This window comes from Acanthochromis polyacanthus, chromosome 20 (genome assembly GCF_021347895.1).
Source record: "Acanthochromis polyacanthus isolate Apoly-LR-REF ecotype Palm Island chromosome 20, KAUST_Apoly_ChrSc, whole genome shotgun sequence".
Classification (NCBI taxonomy): Eukaryota; Metazoa; Chordata; class Actinopteri; family Pomacentridae; genus Acanthochromis; species Acanthochromis polyacanthus.
The window spans coordinates 26,654,614-26,673,853 of record NC_067132.1 but is presented as its reverse complement, the minus strand read 5'-3'; the positions used below and the strand labels follow the sequence as shown (position 1 = coordinate 26,673,853).

At 39.2% G+C, this 19,240-nt stretch overlaps 1 protein-coding gene across 2 annotated transcripts in view; it reads right to left on the bottom strand.

Annotated features, from left to right (window-relative positions):
- Positions 1–3,553: 3,553 nt before the first annotated feature.
- The window catches only part of rnf152 (ring finger protein 152), a 56,883-nt gene continuing 41,196 nt past the window's right edge, over positions 3,554–19,240 (bottom strand). For both annotated transcript variants that reach the window (XM_051940416.1, XM_051940417.1), the window contains one exon: positions 3,554–7,962. In XM_051940416.1, the coding sequence (XP_051796376.1) occupies positions 7,163–7,822 (660 nt within the window). In that variant the 5' untranslated portion in view covers positions 7,823–7,962 and the 3' untranslated portion in view covers positions 3,554–7,162. The remainder of the gene's footprint in view (positions 7,963–19,240) is intronic.

The following is a 19,240-nucleotide window of genomic DNA, read 5'->3' as shown; positions in this document are numbered from 1 at the left end:
TCCTGTTCTTTTTTCTGATTGAAACTGCCTCACTTTGCATTATTACTGCATTTAAAATTTCATATTAACAAAAATATGATCAATGCAGAAGTCAACTGGTGATACTTACTGAACCGTATGTAGCTGCAGGTCACAATCATACAAAAAAACATCAAACTACTGTTTTTATGTTAAAAATTAACTGAACTAGTCACATCCAAAAGCAGAAATTACGTGCATTTACTGTTATCGTGTGTGGTTATGGCGTTATTTATTTTTGGTAATATATTGTGAATTTTGTATCAAAGCAAACAAAAAAGTCGAACAGCAACAAAATGGCAGGTAAGAATCCAACTTGAACCAGCAACTAGAGCGACAATGTGAACTGCTCTGTTATTTGCACTTAATTTGTAATCCCAAATAAAAATAGAACCAGCTACAGTATTTTCAGTAACTTCTGGGTCACGTTTAGTCCGATAAATTCTCTTTACATCATCAGGTTCACTTTTTTTAACTCCTTTTTTTAATTATTTAAGTGATTAGATCAGTTCTGACTAAAAAAAATCACTGCATTAACAAAGAAACTGCAATAATTACCTAAATATTGCAGAAAAAATAGATATCTGTAAGGTAAAATGGCACTCGGAGTCTGTGTTAGCTTTTTTACTCAGTTGCTAGTTTGGCCTATTTACATTTGATTTAAAAAAAAAAACCCTATTAGATTTAAAATCTCATACGGACAAACCCCAAAAATAAAGAATATGATGTTTGTTAAATGTAAATTTGAATGTATTTAGATTTTAAAGAATGTTTCACATTATTTAAATGTAATAAACATAAATATGTTTAACACACTGATCAATATTTTGACTTTTGCTGCAAGAAAATGGGCCAAAAACTGACAATTTAGATAAATTATACATAAAATTGTAAAACATTTATCTGTTTTTTGCAAATATTACCACAGTTGCCGCTAATATTTTCCTTCTCCAGCTCGGTTTCCAGTGATTAAATGTTGTACTAACTCGTCTGTACTGTATTTTTCACTCCCTCGTTAAACACCAGAACTCCAGTGATTGTGAAAAGTTCACTCTTTATGTTGTGCTTGTGTTTTAAAAGCAGCTTCCAGGCCCAAGGCGTGAACGCTCCTCTGTCTGCGTAACGCACAACTTTGTCCTCTAATCCCTCCAGATATTTAAGTTTTCAGCTGCCTGACACACTGCTGGAGTGTTCTCTGAAAAATTGATATTGCTTTTATTCACTCTGTCGCACACTGTCACCCAACGCTGCCTCCTACAAATGGGAACCATAACTTTTTTCTTTTTTTATTTCCCTTTCTCTTCTTTTTTTTTTTTTTGAAGCGAAGTCTCATCTGCTGCCAGGCTTAAACGGATGACAGTCTCCCGAGCTTATGCCAAGAATCCATGATACGTCCTGGAGAGCGAACACATAATACAGTGATAGCAGAAAATAGATCCTGTGGCAAACATTTAACACGAGGAGGAGGAAGAGAAGGCTGGAAGCTCGGTCCTCTGATTCAGAAAGAATTGAGAGAAGCAGCCGACAAGGTGAAGAATCATGAACTTGAGTGATTTCAGCAACACTTGAATTAAAATCTGTGAAGTTAAAGCCTTTAGTCAGATAAATAAATACATTTTTAAAGGTGACACATTCATTTGTACATGAGCTGTTTTACAAACCTCCTTTAAATGCCTAAGAATGTTTAAACTGGCTTTAAAATTCAGAAGATGCTTGTTAAATTAAATTTATATAAGTATAAATGACAATATATAATTTATCTGTAAAGAAAAATCTGTTTTATTTGAACATATCGGCGTATTTTCCATCTTGTCATGATCATAAATAATATTTTTGACAAGTTCTTTTAAAATGTGAGTGCAAAATGAGTGTTACTGTAATTTTTTTTACAGATATTTGCCTTTAATCATTTTTGATTGTTTGGATTCTAGTTTTTTTTCCATATTTTTGAATTGGTATTCCGTAAATGTTTGCACTATCCTCTTCGCTGCTGTAACAATGCACATTAATAAAGGCTTATCCTGTCCTAAAGCTTTCAGAAAAAACTACTAAATGCATTTTTCACAAAAAGACTAAGTCCAAAATCAAACAACACATTTTTGAATATTTGTTAAATTAACACGCTGCAAAACACCAAATATTGGATTCATTTTGTTCACACCGCTTTAATAAAGACCTTTTGTGGTCCCTTAAGTATTAATTTACATAATGACACGCCCAAACTATACATAATATAAAAAATCTGAAGTTTTACAAATAACACTAAATTTCTTCTTTTAAAAATCACAGTTTTAACGCATTAAAATCAGCTAAAAGTATCATTTTATCACAGATTTTTGCATCTATTTTTACAACTTATTAAATATTTTCCTGTTTTAAAACAAACAAAACACTATTTTTACAAATAGTAATTCACCGTTTTAAAACGTGTGACCATAAAATCAGTTTGACTGCATTAAAATCAGCTAAAAAATCATTATTTCATGGATATTTGCAGCTATTTTTCTCCTTTTTTTTTTTTACAGTTGTTAAAAAGCAGTCAAAAATTATAAACATTTTTCACTTTTTAGGAATAGTAACTTTAGTAATCGTGACTTTTTTCAAATGTGTGGCCATAAAATTATAATTTTACTGTATTTAAACCAGCTCAGAGTATCGTCATTCACAGATATTTGCAGCTATTTTGACCATTTTCTTTTACAGTTGTTTAAAAAAAAAACAGACCAAAATTCTAAACATTTTTCACTTTGATAAAATCAATACTTTTAGAAATAGTAATACCTTTTTTTTCCCAGTTATGTGACTAAAATCAGAGTTTTACGGCATTTAAAGCAGCTGAAAGTATTATTTCACAGATATTTACTGGTATTTTTTGTTTTTATCATTTTTTTACAGTGTTCTACTTTTCCCACTTGCTGCCACAGGATTTTTACTTTTTGACAGATTTTATTTACAGTGTAATCAGAAACGAAATGCTCAGAAAAAAAAAAGCTAATTCAGTGTCTCAAATATCTTCATGTTTAAAACTTGTAGAAAAACAATAAATCCAAAATAAAGAAGCACATCTTTGAATAGTGGTGCGTCTAAAAGAAATAGATGGGATCCAAACCTTTTAGAAAAGCCAGAAAAGAAGAACCTCAGATTTGTTTAGTAATCTGAGGATCACAGTCGACGTGTTTGAGGACCTTCTGAGGTCGTTCCAGTGAATAAATCAGTGAACTCCACAGCAGAACGGCGCCGTTATCATTCGCCGCTGCCTGTGAGGAACTGAGGTGTTTCTGCTGCTAACTGCCCCCTGGAGAGCGCTAATTACCTCCGTGACACGATATCAATAAATATTTGAGGAGAAAAGAGCTTCCTGAGGGTAAACAGAGGGAGCTGGTTCCCGCTGCTCAACCGTGAAATATGGGATTTCAATAAATGAAGCTTCAGGGAATATATTTTAAAAAATCTTTCGGTGGGGTTTGTTTCTTCTAAATGAAATAGTAAACACACACACACACACAAAAAGAAGAGGACGATTTGAAATAAAGACTCCGATTCAGAGCGTTTTGCTTTAATAGTTCACTAAAAACAGCTGCTGCCGGCGTCGTCGCCAAACAGAAAACTACAACATGAAGTTCACAGCGTTTTACAAACACACAGGCACAGACATGACAAGCCTCCCTCCGTCTACGCTCCTCCTTAGGTAGAAAAAACGTCCAACAGGGCAGTTTCTGATGTGAAAAACGGTTAATACAGAGGACGGGAAGGAGATCCAGACATTTTTCTTTCCTGAAAACGATGAAAAAGCAACATTATGGCAGGAACAAGCCTTTAGATTTCTGCATAACGGCATTTTCTAGGGTCTGCCTCCAATTAATGGAGCATTTTAACGGCTTCCCGATCAATAATCCAAGATATTATTTATCCTACAGACGCTTTCAGGGTAAACAAACTGTAAAAAGGTGGATTTAGAACCTTATTCATGATGGACTGGCTGAAGTAAAGACATTTCTATCAGTCTGACCAGCAAAAAATGTCAAATTTAACCAAGTATTCCTTCCTACTTCGGTTATTCTTGTTTAGCTGTTCACACTTACTTATTCGTTAGTGTTTTGATGACATTAAGCCACCCTGCCATTACAGCAGTTCATAAAAGTCCAAATTGAGCTGCAGAATCTTATTTTAATTCTTAATATAATGCACAGATAACATAGCAAACAGTTTCCAAAGATTCTTTTTCTTGGTAGAAACCGATTCCAATCAAATCTGCGATTAATTTACTGATAAAATAAGGACAGCTGTTGTTATTTTCTTGCATTTCGAGTGGACAAACTTCAACAGACTGATCTCAAAACATTGGCAGATGAATTCAAAAACCATCTGAACACACCTGTTTTGGGTTAAACTGCTCTTTTCAGAGTCTCGTGTGGATTCCACCGGATCTAGATCTAGTTAGGTACTTGAAATTTGGAAGGAAAACGCTGTAGTTTTAATACAAAGTGGACAGATGTGCTTTCATTATTGCATAATGTATAAATGAGTATTAATAAACACTTGGAAATGTTCTTTATCTGCTTGTAACTACATGGTCAAACATTAATGGGGATTTTTGGGTTGCCAGGTTCATTCGAGGTCTAATCTTCACAACCTGGCGACTTAACTAGAATAATCAGTGTTTTAATGGCGTAACGTAATGTCCACAACGTGTTAATAAACCTTTATTTATAACTTTTTAACTCTAATTAAAGTTGTGGACAGACTAACTGTGACTTAATCCACTTCAGCTTCAAGTACGGAGAAATTAACAACTTTTACAGACGCCACAGAGCATTAAGTGCCACGAGCCAAAAATATTTAAACTTCCAGCAAGAAGCTCTTTTAGTTCGGTGTCATAGCAACCGTCAGTCTGGATGAACTTAAATGGCTGCGTCTGTAAAACAAACCCTGATGTTGCAGCGCTGGGAGCCGTAAACTGCATCATGGCACAAATATGTTTGATTCAAACCTGTAAATCCAAACATTCTCTGCAGCTTACAGTCAAAATTGAAGAAAATTTTATGAAATTTCGACAGTAAGCGTCCCTTTTCTTGACCTTTCGTGACTAAAAGATCCATAGCTTGAATCTAGAATAAACTTTTAACTAAACAACTTTATAGATGTATTTATATAGAACATTTTCTTTATGTGCTAAATGGCAAAAAATAACTTTCCCTGTGACCTGGAGCGCACTCAATAACCGTTTCTTAATCACCTCAGTTCAAACCTCGAACACCAACAAAGTAAAACATGTTGACGAAAGCAAATTATCAGAAAAAAAGACGAGAAAATCGCAATCGTTCTGTACACGACGAGGCTCCTGTACAAAAGAGTTCACCCTGTTAGCGTGCTGTACACTCAGACGAATCGCTTCCCTCAACATACAAAGGTGAAAAAAACTAAACAAAAACAGAAACATCCATCTCATATTCAAACACAGATCGATACAGCCTTCATTAACGGAAACCCTGAAGCAGACGCCCACTCCTGACCCGACGCCGACCCGTTCCTCACACACATGAACACACACCGCCGAGCCCATATATCCGCCAGATTCTGAATTAAGAAGGTATTAAGACGAGGAGTCGATGATGTGTGGGCTGCCGGCGAAGGCCTGGAGGGTCCGGCTTCAGAGGACGGTCTGAAGCCGGCCAGGGTGAAAAGTTGATGAACAAACTGCGCTAAATGAAAAGCATCCATGGGAAAAACTCAAAACTGATGCACTGCAGAAGAAGAAGAAAAAATAGAAACAACAACGCAGTCCACGTGAAAACTTTTGCCCAAAGTCAGATCCTGCATTATTTCTATTTAAAGGAATATCTTGACATGTTGGCTTCAATGAAAAGATCAATAGCACTCACACCTGAGTTCACAGCTGGAACCAGGAAGCCATTAGCCTAGCTTAGCATAAAGACTGGAGGCATGGTAAAAAGCTCGTCTGGTTCCCGTCAATCTTCAAAAATATGTCTATCAACAGCTCCAGCGAGTTCGAATTGCTCAGTTTTATTTTGTTTGTTTAATCTTAGGAATATATGTATTGGGCTGAGTTATATGTGGAGCTAGCATATATTACAAAATATTTGTAAAATGACAATGACAATGTTTGTTTTTATTTATTTGTGTAAAGAGCCTAGTTAGCTTCCACTTTATGCTAGGCTAAGTTAAATTCCTCCGCAGCTAACAGACAGGTATGAAGTTGATCTTCTCAATGAAACCTTGGAAAAAAGCAAATTAGCAATTAACCAACATCATGTTTCTTCTGCAAATATTAATTAATTAAGGTTGAGTCAAGAAACTGTCACAAAAAAGCAACTATGGCATGTTTTGACAGCTTCAGATTGCTTGTTTTGTGCAGCCAGCAATATAAAACTGAGGGGGAAAGAGCAGCAATTCCTGATATTTGAGAGGCTGGAACCATCACACGGTTTTACTAAAACAATCAAGCAATCAACAGATGGCTTTAGCAGTAATTCACACTTTAAAGCAACTCAACACTACCTTGTGTCTGCAGTTCAGCTGTACAATATGCTGGCATGTATGAACATCACAATCCATATTTTCTGACAACCCTTGTCTTAACCGTGTCACAGCAACAGTTTGCTCTGAACAGGTTGCGTAAAAAAAAGAAAGAAACAAAAAGCCGCGTTGACTCTCGGAAATTATTCAGACCAGACGAGGATCCTGCACAGTTAATTCCTGCAGCGTCGGACAACGGAGAGCAGCCAAGTCTGTCCAGCTGGAGACACCACACTCGGCGAAACAACACTATGATGTACTTCTACAAACCACAGACTAAACAGGCAATCCAACCACTGTGGGCTTCCAGCCAGAAAACAAATCTGGAGTGATTCACAAAGCGCTCCTTCAGGGGAAACGAAAGGAAATGAAGACAGGAAGTGAATGTTTGAGTGCTTCATTTAAAAAATAAAAAGGTAATTGTATCGTGGATCTCCTTCCTGCCCTCGTGTCCGTCATCGGTGTCCGTCTACTTTGCCCGGTAGTTTCCTTGAATGCCCATGATGTGAGTTGAGTTCCCTCTCCTCGGCAGAGTCCCACCCTGAGGAGAGGCAGGGCCGGTGGGGGGGATCTAGGGGAGGTCCGCAGCGGTCCGATCGGCCTCCCTTCAGCCGCAGGAGATGACGGTGAAGCGCTTGGAGATGCAGGACATGTTGTGCAGCACGATGCCCAGGAGGAAAAGCAGGACGCAGGCCACCAGGATCACCGTGCAGACACCGGACCACGTGGATCCCTTCCCGGCACCTCCCACCGGTCCCGCCACCCTCCTCTCGCCATCGCCGCCCTCCAGACCCACCCCGACGCCCTCCAGACCCATGGCCAGACCCAGGGGCTGCTGCTCGGGCACCGTCACCACCGTCACGCCCTTCTGCTGGCCGCCGGGAAGGAAGCGGCACCCGAGCTCCCCCGGCAATCCCAGCGCCCGCTCCTTGGCGACGGGCAGCGGCAGCATGTAGCACCCGTTGCTGGGAAGGCGGATGAAGACGGGCGTGTGCTCGGAGGCGTGGGGGATGGCGATGACGGTGATGATGTCCGGGTCGTCCGGCAGCTGGGAGACGGACAAACCCGGCGGGAGTTTGGTGACGCCGCGGCACCAGGGGCAGCGGATCTCCTTCTGGCTGCTTCGCATTTGGGTCAAACAAACCGAGCAGCAGGTGTGGCGGCAGTCCAGGAGTTTGGGCCGCCGCCTTGGGCTGTAGTAGTTAAAGCAGATCTGGCACTCCAGGATTGAATCCTGGGAAAGAGTCTCCATTTCACACAGGTTCATTGGGCGGCAGGTGAAGGCAGAAACAAATCTAGAAGGAAAACTCGGCAACTCCGAGTGAAGAACCAGACGCTTTGTGATCCACCACCGTCCTCGACTTCAAAGGGATATCACGGGTCCTCGGTGGCAACATGGCCCTTCATCTGCAACACAAGAAAAAGACAAAGTGTGTTTAAGATGATGATGAATAAAAGCAAAACACTCTTCAGCAATTCTGAAACATCCTCTATCAGCATCTGCATTTCACTCATTACAGATGCCTTAGAGGCAACTTTACTTGGAAAGCACATTTCAAAAACAATCCAATTCAACAAAATAAATAAAGACCAAGTGTAAAAGGAACATTTCACCTCAGTTAAAAGAGTTAAAAGACCATCAGAGCATAAGATAGAACTGAAAGTGAAAGCTACAGTATAGTGTAAGTCATTGAGAAGCTTTGGAATTGGTTTAATTAAAGTTTTTGGTCTTGATTTAAAAACAAGTGAATTTTTAGTGAAACTGAGTCTTGCAAAATACCAGTATTGCACAATCTGTTGTTCGGGCATATTCAAAACAAGTCCAGATTGAATGTTATGAAGTTATGTTATGGTGTGAATAATATATTTTGAACATTTCAGCAAGAGAAAACACAGAATTTACCACATATTTACCCTTTTGAGACTTAAAAGTTTCACCAATTGTCATCGTATCCTCATTGTTTTAGTCTGGTACCACTGACAATTCCTGAGAGAAGTCTAGACTAGAGTTTATGGCCTTCTTAGCAATAATAAGACCATCGTTCCTTCTTCACTAAAATCACTGTCATTCTACTTTGCAGCTTGGTAGGTAAGATATCAGTGACAGTACTCATCATATAACATAGTAGCTTATGGATATTTAGAGAAAAACACTTCGTAATTAAGTTTTAAACACACAAAAGGTGTATTGCAGGTAAATATGCACCTATGATGCGAGTACAACTGTTTCTCATGGGTGAAAATACAATTGATTCCCCCAAAACAAGTGATTTTTTTGAAATAACCAATCCATAAAGGGAGATATAAGTTTTTCTGGTAATATAAATATCTTTCTTTTTCTTCTTGGGACTCTCCAGTATACTATTGATGCCTTTTTTCTGCTACTGCAAAGAAAAAAATCTGAAAAAAATGCACAGAATTTAACAGCTGTGACTTAAAGATGTCACAGTCGCTAAATTCTGCGTCAAAAATGGCGACACTTTCCCTTTTCTCACAGCAGGCAGCTCACATTCACAGTCAAACTACCAGGATGCATCGCAAACCACATGGGGTCATCACCATGTACACATATTATGTATCATCCGACAGCTGACGGCAGCAGGGGCGAGTTCACAAGACCCATCGCCTCAGTATCTGTGTTAAGTATGTCTAATTCTTTTAACTGTCTCCTTCAGGCCACAGACTCCGTAAACATTTCCGTCCTCCTCCCGCTCTTCTTGCATAATCACACCGACCGTGTTCATCCATGCGGAAGCTGTAATAGTTTGCTTTTACACATGATTAAACCCTGTCAAAATAGCACCGAGGAAACAATGAATACCAAACAGGGCCCCGCCGACTTTAGGTTTCTATTTTTTGCCCCCAAATTGTGGCGTGTGAAAACTGCTGAGGAGGGAGGACGGCTAGATTTCTCGTCCTCCTCCATCTCCGTGTCCCTCCGGGCGACACTGTGGGTGGACGGCGAGGGCGAGGAGGCAGACAGATGGAGAGACGAGTGGTGACAGGAAATGGAAAGAGGTGACCACTGATTGTCCTGCGACGCCGTACATCCCGGTGCTTTATCAAAAACAAGATCTCAGGCAATTAAAGTCCTCGTCGCGCCCTGTGGGGACACCGATGTGGCAATGACAGATAAGAGCGAGTTCACACCGAGCGTGCTCTGAGCAGTTTGTTCGGGCCTTTCAGTCTGGTTCATTTGGGGACGAGAAAGGATGGTCGCATTTGACCTTGGGCGACGGTAAATAACATCAAGAAGACAAGGTTTGGGATGCAACTGCTGTTTTACACACCCTACTTATCGCCTCAATGACTGATCGAATGATTTGTTTGTTGGTGTCGGTGCAACTGGAACTTATTTTGCTGACAGTCTAGGTTAACGCTATGACTCAGAGGTTTGATGTACCTCTTAGCAGGTGGCTATCTGGAGCACCTGCAACATCTACCAAAAGTAAGATTAATTTAAACAATCTGTTCAAAATGACAAATACGTCTCTTTAGCAGAGACAAAAACTGCAAAAAAATTGAACAAACAGCACAACCATTGCTACAAATCTGGACATTAGCTACTTTCAAGGTGGCTAAGGCTAAGCTAACAGGTAAGTTTAGTGTCTGACTCAATTAGTGTCAAGATTTGGGATGCAAGTGTTTTATATACAGCCTTCTCACCAAATACAAATCACATAAATGATTGATTAAGTGATTTACTTGGTGTTGTGTAACTGGAACTTATTTTGCCAGCAGTGCTAGGCTAAGGCCATCACTAAGAGGTTTCCTGTACCTATTAGCCTGGGGCTAACGCCATCTGGAGTAGTGTAACAACTTTCTAAATTAAGATTAACTTCAACAATCTGTTCTTACTTACTGACACGTCTCTCTGGCAGAGACACAACCTGCCAAAACTGAACAAGAAGACATCGCCAAGAATCATGAAATTAGCTACTTTCACAGCAGCTAAGGGTATGCTAACATCTAGCAGCTAAGTCAGAAAGCAGCCACTGATTACTCTGAAGCAGTGTCTGGAAAACAATCAGAAATAATCCTTTAAGGTATGAGCCTTAGTGATCAATAAAACTAATAGAATAGAGAAAGATTAGCAAAACAAAGAAGAACAGCAGACAAACTGTTTGATCTAAATCAATCGAATCGCATTCGACCTTCAGCAGCTGTAAATGACTGCAAGAAATCAAAGATTGAGATGCAACTGCTTTTCTACACAGCCTTTTTATCAAACACAAACACTTCAGTGCTTGATCAAGTCATTTACTTGTTGGTGTCGATGCAACTGGAACTTATTTTGCAGTCGATGCTAAGCTAAAGCAATCACTAAATGGTAAGCTGTGCCTCTTAGCATGTGGCTATCTGGAGTTCTGTAACATCTTCCTAAAGAAAGATTAGCTTTATCAATCTGTTCTGACAAACAGATCCCTCTAGCAAAGACAATCTATAAAAGAAAGTGAACAAGAAGCACAGGCATTGCCAAAAATCAGGATATTAGCTACTTCCACAGCAGCTAAGGGTACGCTAACAGCTAAGTATAAAGGCAGCCACTGATTACTAAAAAACAATGTCAGGAAATCAAAAGGAAACAATGCTTTAAGATATAAGCCTTTGTGGGCTGTAAAAGTGACAGCAGAGAAAATTTCAGAAAACAGAGAGGAACTGTAAACTCAACAGTAGTAGACAAACTGTTCAATCTCAGTCAATCACTCATTTAGAGGCGAGAAAAGAGTGTTGCATTCAACCTTGGGCAGAAGTAAATAGCTACAACAAGACAAGGTTTGGGGTTTCTCTGCTTTCTTACACAGCCTCCTTATCAAACACAAATCACTTCAATGACCGATACCTCAATATGTTAGTAAATGACGTGATTTGCAGCAGAGACACACTCGTCGTTAACCTTCAGCTCTTCCTGGGAGTCCTGCAAAGCCAGATGGGAAACTTAATCCCCTGCAGCGTATCCAGGGTCTACCCCGAGGTTTCCTCTAAATTACCCCGACCAAACACCTCCACAGGGAGCCATACAGGAGGAAGCCTGATCGGATGTCTGAACAACCTCAAGTAAAGCAGTTAAACTCTTCAAATAACTAAGCAAAGCATCTACCCATGTAAATAAAAAAATAACTCAAAAAAAGATAAAGGAATGATCTCCTCTTGATACGCGTTAAATAGAAAAAAGGAAGTAATCCAGCTCACTCTATGATCTTAAGCAAAGTCCCGCTTACTGGACTATCTGATTGACTATACAACACCAGTAACAACTAATCACTGATTGTTTACACAGAGGGACAGACGAGCACATTAGCAAAGGTGAGCCACGAAGTTACACTAAAAACTCCAATAATTCACTTGTTGGTGTCGGTGCAGCTGGAACTTATTTTGCTGATGGTGCTACGCTAAAGCCATAACTTAGAGGTTTGCTGTTCCTCTTTTCTGGTGCAATTTGAAGCACCAAAACATAGTTGTAAAGTAAGATTAAAGTCAGCAACCTGCTTTAACTGACAGACATGCCCCTCTAGCAGAGAAACAGCCTGCAAAAACTGAACAAGAACCCCAACCGTCACTGCAAATCAGGACATTAGGGTTAAGACCACGGTAACAGCTAATAGCTAAGGTAGGAAACAGCTACAGATTACCCTGAAACAACAACTCTGGAAAACAACCAGTAATGCTTTAAGATCACAATCTTAGAGGGCTATAAAAGTGATGCAGGTAAATCGCAGTAAACAAACTGTTCGATTTCAATCAGCTAATCATTTGGGGGCGTTCAGACACCTTGGACAGCAGTAAATAACAGCAACAAGGCAAGGTTTAGGATTTAACTGTTGACAAAACAGCTTCTAAGAGTCCTAAGTCGAAGCAACCTCAACTTCAGAAGCCAAATTCTTCACAAACAACATTCAACCTCCTGATTCTATGCCGGCTAAGGCTACGCTAAGGGCTAATAGCTGAGTTTACCCCAAAACAGCGTCTGGAAAACAGTAAGAAATAATCCTTTCAGATCTGAGCCTCATGAGGGACAACTACAATGATGCAACAGAGAAAGATTAAGGAAACAGACAAGAATGGCAAAGAGACAAACTCTTATTGATCTTAATCGATCAATCTCAAGCATCACGTGGCGGTCTGACATTGCATGCATTTTGCAAAATAATCAATTAATGAAGAAACCCAGTTATGAATGATAGATTCCCTGCTATCACATGCATTTAATATCTAAGACTGAATGTATATTGGTTCGGAATTGGATCCGATTGCCATTAATCTCCACCAGCACCAGCGTCTTGACACCAATGCGCTCATTTCCTACCTTCGTCTTGAACCCAACTTCACGGTGCTACCCAGCAAATCATCAAAAATACCTTATATTTCTGATATAGACTCCATCAATGTTGGTCATAGTTATGATTTAGCATCAATGGAAACAGAATTGCTAAAAGAGAGGATTAAAGGGTCACTCCTACAAATATTTGAGCCCTGAATCTGCCTCAGGAATTAAAGACAACCAGGTGCTGTGACGCCTTAAAAAACTTCAGCACATTAAGCTCTGGAGTGGATCCTTGTTAGTCTGTCAAGTCATCCTCTCTGCATCCGTCAGCATTAGCTTCCCCTCGAGACCCAGCACTGCCTCCCCAGCCCAGTCCGGAGGCCAGACTCTCCATCCTCCTCCTCCTCCTCCTCCTCCTCCTCCTCTTCGCTCTGACCTAGTTTCTCCCACCGAGCCAAAGTCGGGGGAAAAAGGTGCAGAAAAACCCCTCCGGTTGTGGAGCAGTTCAGGGAAATGGAGGTAGAAACCTGCCCTTGAGGGGGCGAGACAGCCCAGGGTATTACTGAATCCTTTTCCCAAAGATAAGGCTTAGCTTTGATCTGACATAAATGCTTTGTGGCTCAATATTCCCTCCTGCCTTCCTCCTCCGACTCGAAAGCCTTTTCCTCCTCTACATCAATTCTTCATACTGCTACACTTTCCAAGAGGTTTTCCTTCCTTTTCACCCCCCAGTCTCTTCCTTTCCACAGGTTTTGTACATGTCGAAGGCAGGAATACGGACGCAGGATGAATAAATTCGATTCAGAACAGGCAGTAGTTTCTTGAACTGAGAAAGTCTGATTTTAACAAGGTAAAACCACAAACTGAATATTTCACTTCCAGTTTTTGCTCCCTGCAGCCTCATTTTAATTACCGAAATTAAATCATTCCCCCGAATAACACATTAGTTGTTTGTAAAAGCCCAAGTTATTAGTATATTTAGAATAATGCTTGCTATATTCCCCCCAAAAAATGGACTTTAAAGGCTGAAAAAGTAAGTTAAAGGACTAATCAATCTACCAGAATGATTTCAGATCATTTTACTGCCAATGGTTTCCAATATGGCTGAAGAAATTCACCCAAAGTCCTCATGCAAAGCTTGCTGTAGTGAGGTCTTTATTCGTATTCCAGTATACAGCGGGCTTACTGAGTCAAACGTTTTGTAGAGTCGTTGAAACAGTTGGGAGGAGATTTTACGTAAATGCAGACAAGAACAGTGGTCAGTTTGCATATAGTTGCTAATCGATACCAAATGCTGGCTGAATCAAGAGAACTGGCAGATAAATGATTAGGGAGATATCAGTGACAAAGGTAATGGAATATAGACTGGCATGAGCTAACTAAAACCAAATCTGACACCAAAGGAGGCGCAAAGAGACCAAAATATGCAACACCATCGATAACAAAAGCCTAAAATCGAATCTCAGAGACACAAACAGATCAAAATTTGACACAAAAAACCCCAATAATAGAAACATCAGACACAAAACAAATGCAAAACTGACTTAAATCAGACGTAAGCACACACAAAAAAGTCCAAAACCTTAAATAAACAACAAAAAGAGACAGAATGACCACAATGAAATGCAAAGAGACACAAAAAGTCAAAATCAGATACAAACCAGCCAAAGGAGACACAAAAATTAGCACAAAATAATCGTGTGGACATAAAAATAACACAAAAGTCCAAAATCAGACACAAAATCAAATGCAAGCAGGCACAAAATGACTTATCAGATGGAAAATGACACAAAAATTAAAAATCCTACACAGAAAAATCGAAAGGAGATGCAGAATGACCAAAATTTCACACAAAACAAGCACAGACACACAAAAACTCCCAAAATCAGACACAAAACAAATGCAAATAGACACATAATGACTGAAATCAGATGCAGTAACACCAAAAACCTAAAGGAGACACAAAAGACCAAAGTTTGACACTAAATAACCCCAGAGACACAAACCTAACAAAAGATGTTTGAATGAATAAAACTGGTGGATAACAAATGAAACAGTGGCAGAGGTGGTGGAGTAAAGAGTGACTTTAGGGGCATCTGTAGAAATACGATGGGCTATTTTCTTCATAATTAAGTACATTTGTTCATTACATGTTGTGATAAATGATCTGATTTTGTAATTATAACATGAAAACTCCAGTGGGTTTGAAAGACGCCTCATCTTTAAAAAACTAACCTCAGAATTGTGATATTTCATCACTTTATTCCACATGTAATATTTAAAAATTCACCAAAAATGAACCATGTTGTCTATCCAGATTCTGCAAAAAATACAAAATTCTGTGCTTTTCAGCTCAACTGTGAAGCAAATAAAGACTCAGCTGTGACCAACTGTCATGTGGTAAAAATTCAGGGACTTTTCAGGTGAAACGCAAACAGTGTACGTACAAACGAGCGTGGAAATGAATTAGAGTGACTGAGAATAAAATAAAACATGTTTAATCAATAAGATAAATGGCTCATAAATGACATAAAGAGGAGCAAGATGTTGGAAGACTCATCTATAATATGTATTTTATAGCATTATTACCACCTTTGGCCATTTGGGAAAATGTTGGGACATGATTGTTAAATTTTTGGTAAAATAATCAAAGAAATCCAGTAGTTGTTGTTTTCTCCCCTTTTTTATGATTTATGGCAGCAGAACTTTGGTATAATAAAGTTCTTGGATGAACTGCAGGCTGTGTACACATTAAAAATCTAAATTTTTCTCAAGTGGATTTTGAGTTTATGAAATTTTTGTAAAATTAGTAGAAATTCAACGCTTGTTTTTGCATTTTTACATCTTATATAGGGCATTATAGCTGCATCTTACAGTACAAAACACATTTCTGAGTGCTCTCTACTTCTAGCCGTGGTTGTTCTGTTTCCATAGACATGCAGGACTTTATGTTGCAGTAAAAAATGAGCCCAGAATGAGTGAAAATATGACAGGAGCAAATTAGAAGAAACAAAGCTAATTTGCCCTAAAAATAGTTTCAGATTCATTTTCCAAAGTGTGTCATTGAGCTGCTCCACGGATCGTCTGGAAGCAGAATCATTTCTTTCCGTCTGGACCGAGGTCACGAAACAACAGCGACATGATTTATCTGTTCAACTGAGCCGTAACCAGGACAACCCGGCTGACCCACTTTCTGTCACACCTACATACTGTAGAGACACAACAACCAAAGCTCACCTGGAGCAAGTTTTCCGCTCCGTTTGGGTAAAATTGTGTGTTTTAGTGATGATTTAATAATGACGCAGAGTGATGGAGCAGCGGAAAGTACCTCCACCCGCAGTGAGCGTGGGTTTTTTTCTATAAAAACAAAAAAACAAACGTCCCCTCAGGGCCTCCAAAAATACAATCAGCTGAGGGGAAAGTGACACTGACAAGAAACAGAAAAAAACTACATGAAACACAAAAAGAGACGTCAAAAAACCTCCAAATCTGACACAAAAGGAGACGCAAAGACAACAAAATATGCAATGCAATCAATAACACGCGAGACAAACTGATAAAAAAATAATTTGTTTGAGACAAAATGATCACAGAGACACAGAAATAACAACAAAAACACAAGAAGTCCAAAATTATGCACAAAATGAATGTGAAAAATGCCTTGAATCAGATGCAAAGAGACACAAAAAACCCATGTCTCACACAAAAATCCAAAGGAGACACAAAAATCCTAAAATTAGACACAAAACAAGCAAAGGAGACAAAAAAAGACCAAAATTTTATACAAAATAGTCCCAGAGACTCAACAATAACAAAAAAAAACATACCGAAAAGTCCAAAATCTGACAGAAATGACTTAAATCGGATGCAAAGAGAAACAAAAATCACAAAATCTCACACAAAACAACTTGAAAGGAGACGCAGAATGACCTAAATGAACTGCAGAGACACAAACCGTCCAAAATCAAACAGTGGAAAGAGACACAAAGACATCAAAATACGCAACGCCACCGATAACAAAAGTCTAAAATCAGTTACAAGATCACAGAGACACAAACGAAATTTTACCAAAAAATAACAAAATATTTAAAAAAACACAAAATACATACAACATACAAAAATTTAAAAACACATACAAAAGTCAGACACAAAGAGACAGAAAGAGACAAAATCTAACACACAAAACAAAGGAGACACAAAAGCACCAAAGTTTGACACAAAATAATGCCAGAGACTGAAGAACAGCAAAATAACATAAAATTAAAAAAAAAAAAAAAGAGACAAAACGAATGCAATAAAAATTACTTAAATCAGGCACAAAGAGACACAAAAATCACAAAATCTAACAAGGAAGACAAAAAGACCAAAGATGCAGCACAACCACTGACTGATGAGACACAAAAAGCCCAAAATCAGACAGAAAAAAAACAAAATAATGTACAAAAAAAATCAAAAATTAGACACAAAACGAATGCAGACAGACACAAAATGACTTAAATAAGATGGAAAGAGACACAAAAATCACAAAAGATTCCAACGAAAAACCAAAAAGAGACACAAAAAGACCAAAGTTTGACAGAAAACAATAACAAAAACTCAAATAATAACAAAAATAACATAGAAAAAGTCTAAAATTAGACACAAATGACTTAAATCGGTCGCAAATCTGACACGAAACAACCGAAGGAGACACAGAACAACCAAAACACGCAGCCTTTAGTTTCCAGCCTCCTCTGATTGTATAGAAGTGTGTTTTTAACGGTTTAATGATGGCGCAGAGTGACGGCGCGTTGTCTCCACCCGCCCTGAACCGCTGGGAGTCACAACACAAAACAAACGTCCCCTCGGGGCGTCCGCACACAATCAGCCGAGTAGGAAGACGAGTTAAAAATAACCACAGAGACACACAAAGCGGCCGACATCACTGCAGGACAGAAGCCTCCGGTGGTTTGAAGCAGCGAAATGTCAGCAGGACGATGATGTAACGACTCCCATGATTCACGGCGCATCGTTACCAGATCGAGGAACATCAGAGTTCACAATAAACACCTCAGGAGGACACTCTGGAACCTCAACTTTAGTTTAATGATCATTCTTTACATAGAAAGGAAAGGTTTTTAAAAAAATAATTCAATAATTGGGGAAATTCCAGCACATTTCACTTTTGTTTTTTCAGGAAGCGGCAGAAAAAAGCCCAGAACTTGTTTCTATATTTAAGATAATTCCTGTAAATCATCTTCAGAGCTCAAACATTAGTTGAATCATCATCTATTAAGAAAGAATTAGAAAGAGGAAGAGGAGAAAAAGAGGAAGAGGAAAGAGGAGCAGGAAGAGATGGAGGAGGAAGAAGAGGAAGAGGAGGAAGGAGGAGGAGAAGGATTAGAAGGAAGAAGTAGAGGAGAAAGAGGAGGAAGAGAAAAAGAGGAGCAGGAAGAGATGGAGGATGAAGAGGAGGAGGATGAAAAGGAGGACGAGGTGGAGAAAGAAAAGGAGGAGGACGAGGTGGAGGAAGAAGAGGCAGAGGAGAAGGAAGAGGAAAAGGAAGAGGGAGAGGAGGAGATGGTGTTGGAGGAAAAGGTGATGGAGAAGGAAGAGGAGGAGGAGGAACTCGAATTCAAGTTGTTTTTAAAAAGTCCAAAATTCCAAAGAATTCTAAAAAAAAATTATTTGTAAATCGTCTTCAGAGACAACCAGATGGACTGAAATAATACACAAAATAACCAAATTTGGACACAAAATGTCTGCAAAGAAGCAAAAATACCAAAATAAGACGGAAAAAGACAAAAGTTAGACACAAACAGCAAAAATTTATATGTAAAATGTTTTCAAAAAGACCGAAATAAGGGCACAAAACAACCACATTTGGACACAAAATGTTTGTGAAGAGGCAAAAATACCAAAATGTGACAGAAAATGGCTAAAATGAGACAAAGTAGCAAAATTGAGATGCCAAATGTTTATAAAGAGAAACAGAAAAAACAAAATCCGACACAAAACGGCCACATTTGGACACAAAAACGTTTTTAAAAAGACAAAAACACCAAAAATGTGACAGAAAATGTCTAAAATGAGACACAAAAACAAGCTAATCTGTGATCCAAGACGCTAAAAAGTACATGTCAGCTGTTGCGTTTGTTCGTTTTGCAGATAAATCTTCATTTCGCTGCTTCCTTTGATAACTCAGAGATGAAATCTTAGCAGCGACACACAGAAGCGCTGCAGCTCAGACCAACACGTCAAACCAGACGTGTTCTGCTTCGTGTCACGACGTGGAAATGTGCTGAGGCTGCGTTTGCATGAATCTGCTGTCGATTTCTTCCTCCTCATCACGGCTCTGGACGCGAGTCAACACGTCTGCCAGTCGAGCAGAGCCGCCGAGGTTAAAGGCTGTGGCCGATTTCTACAGAGTGTGTGAGTGTG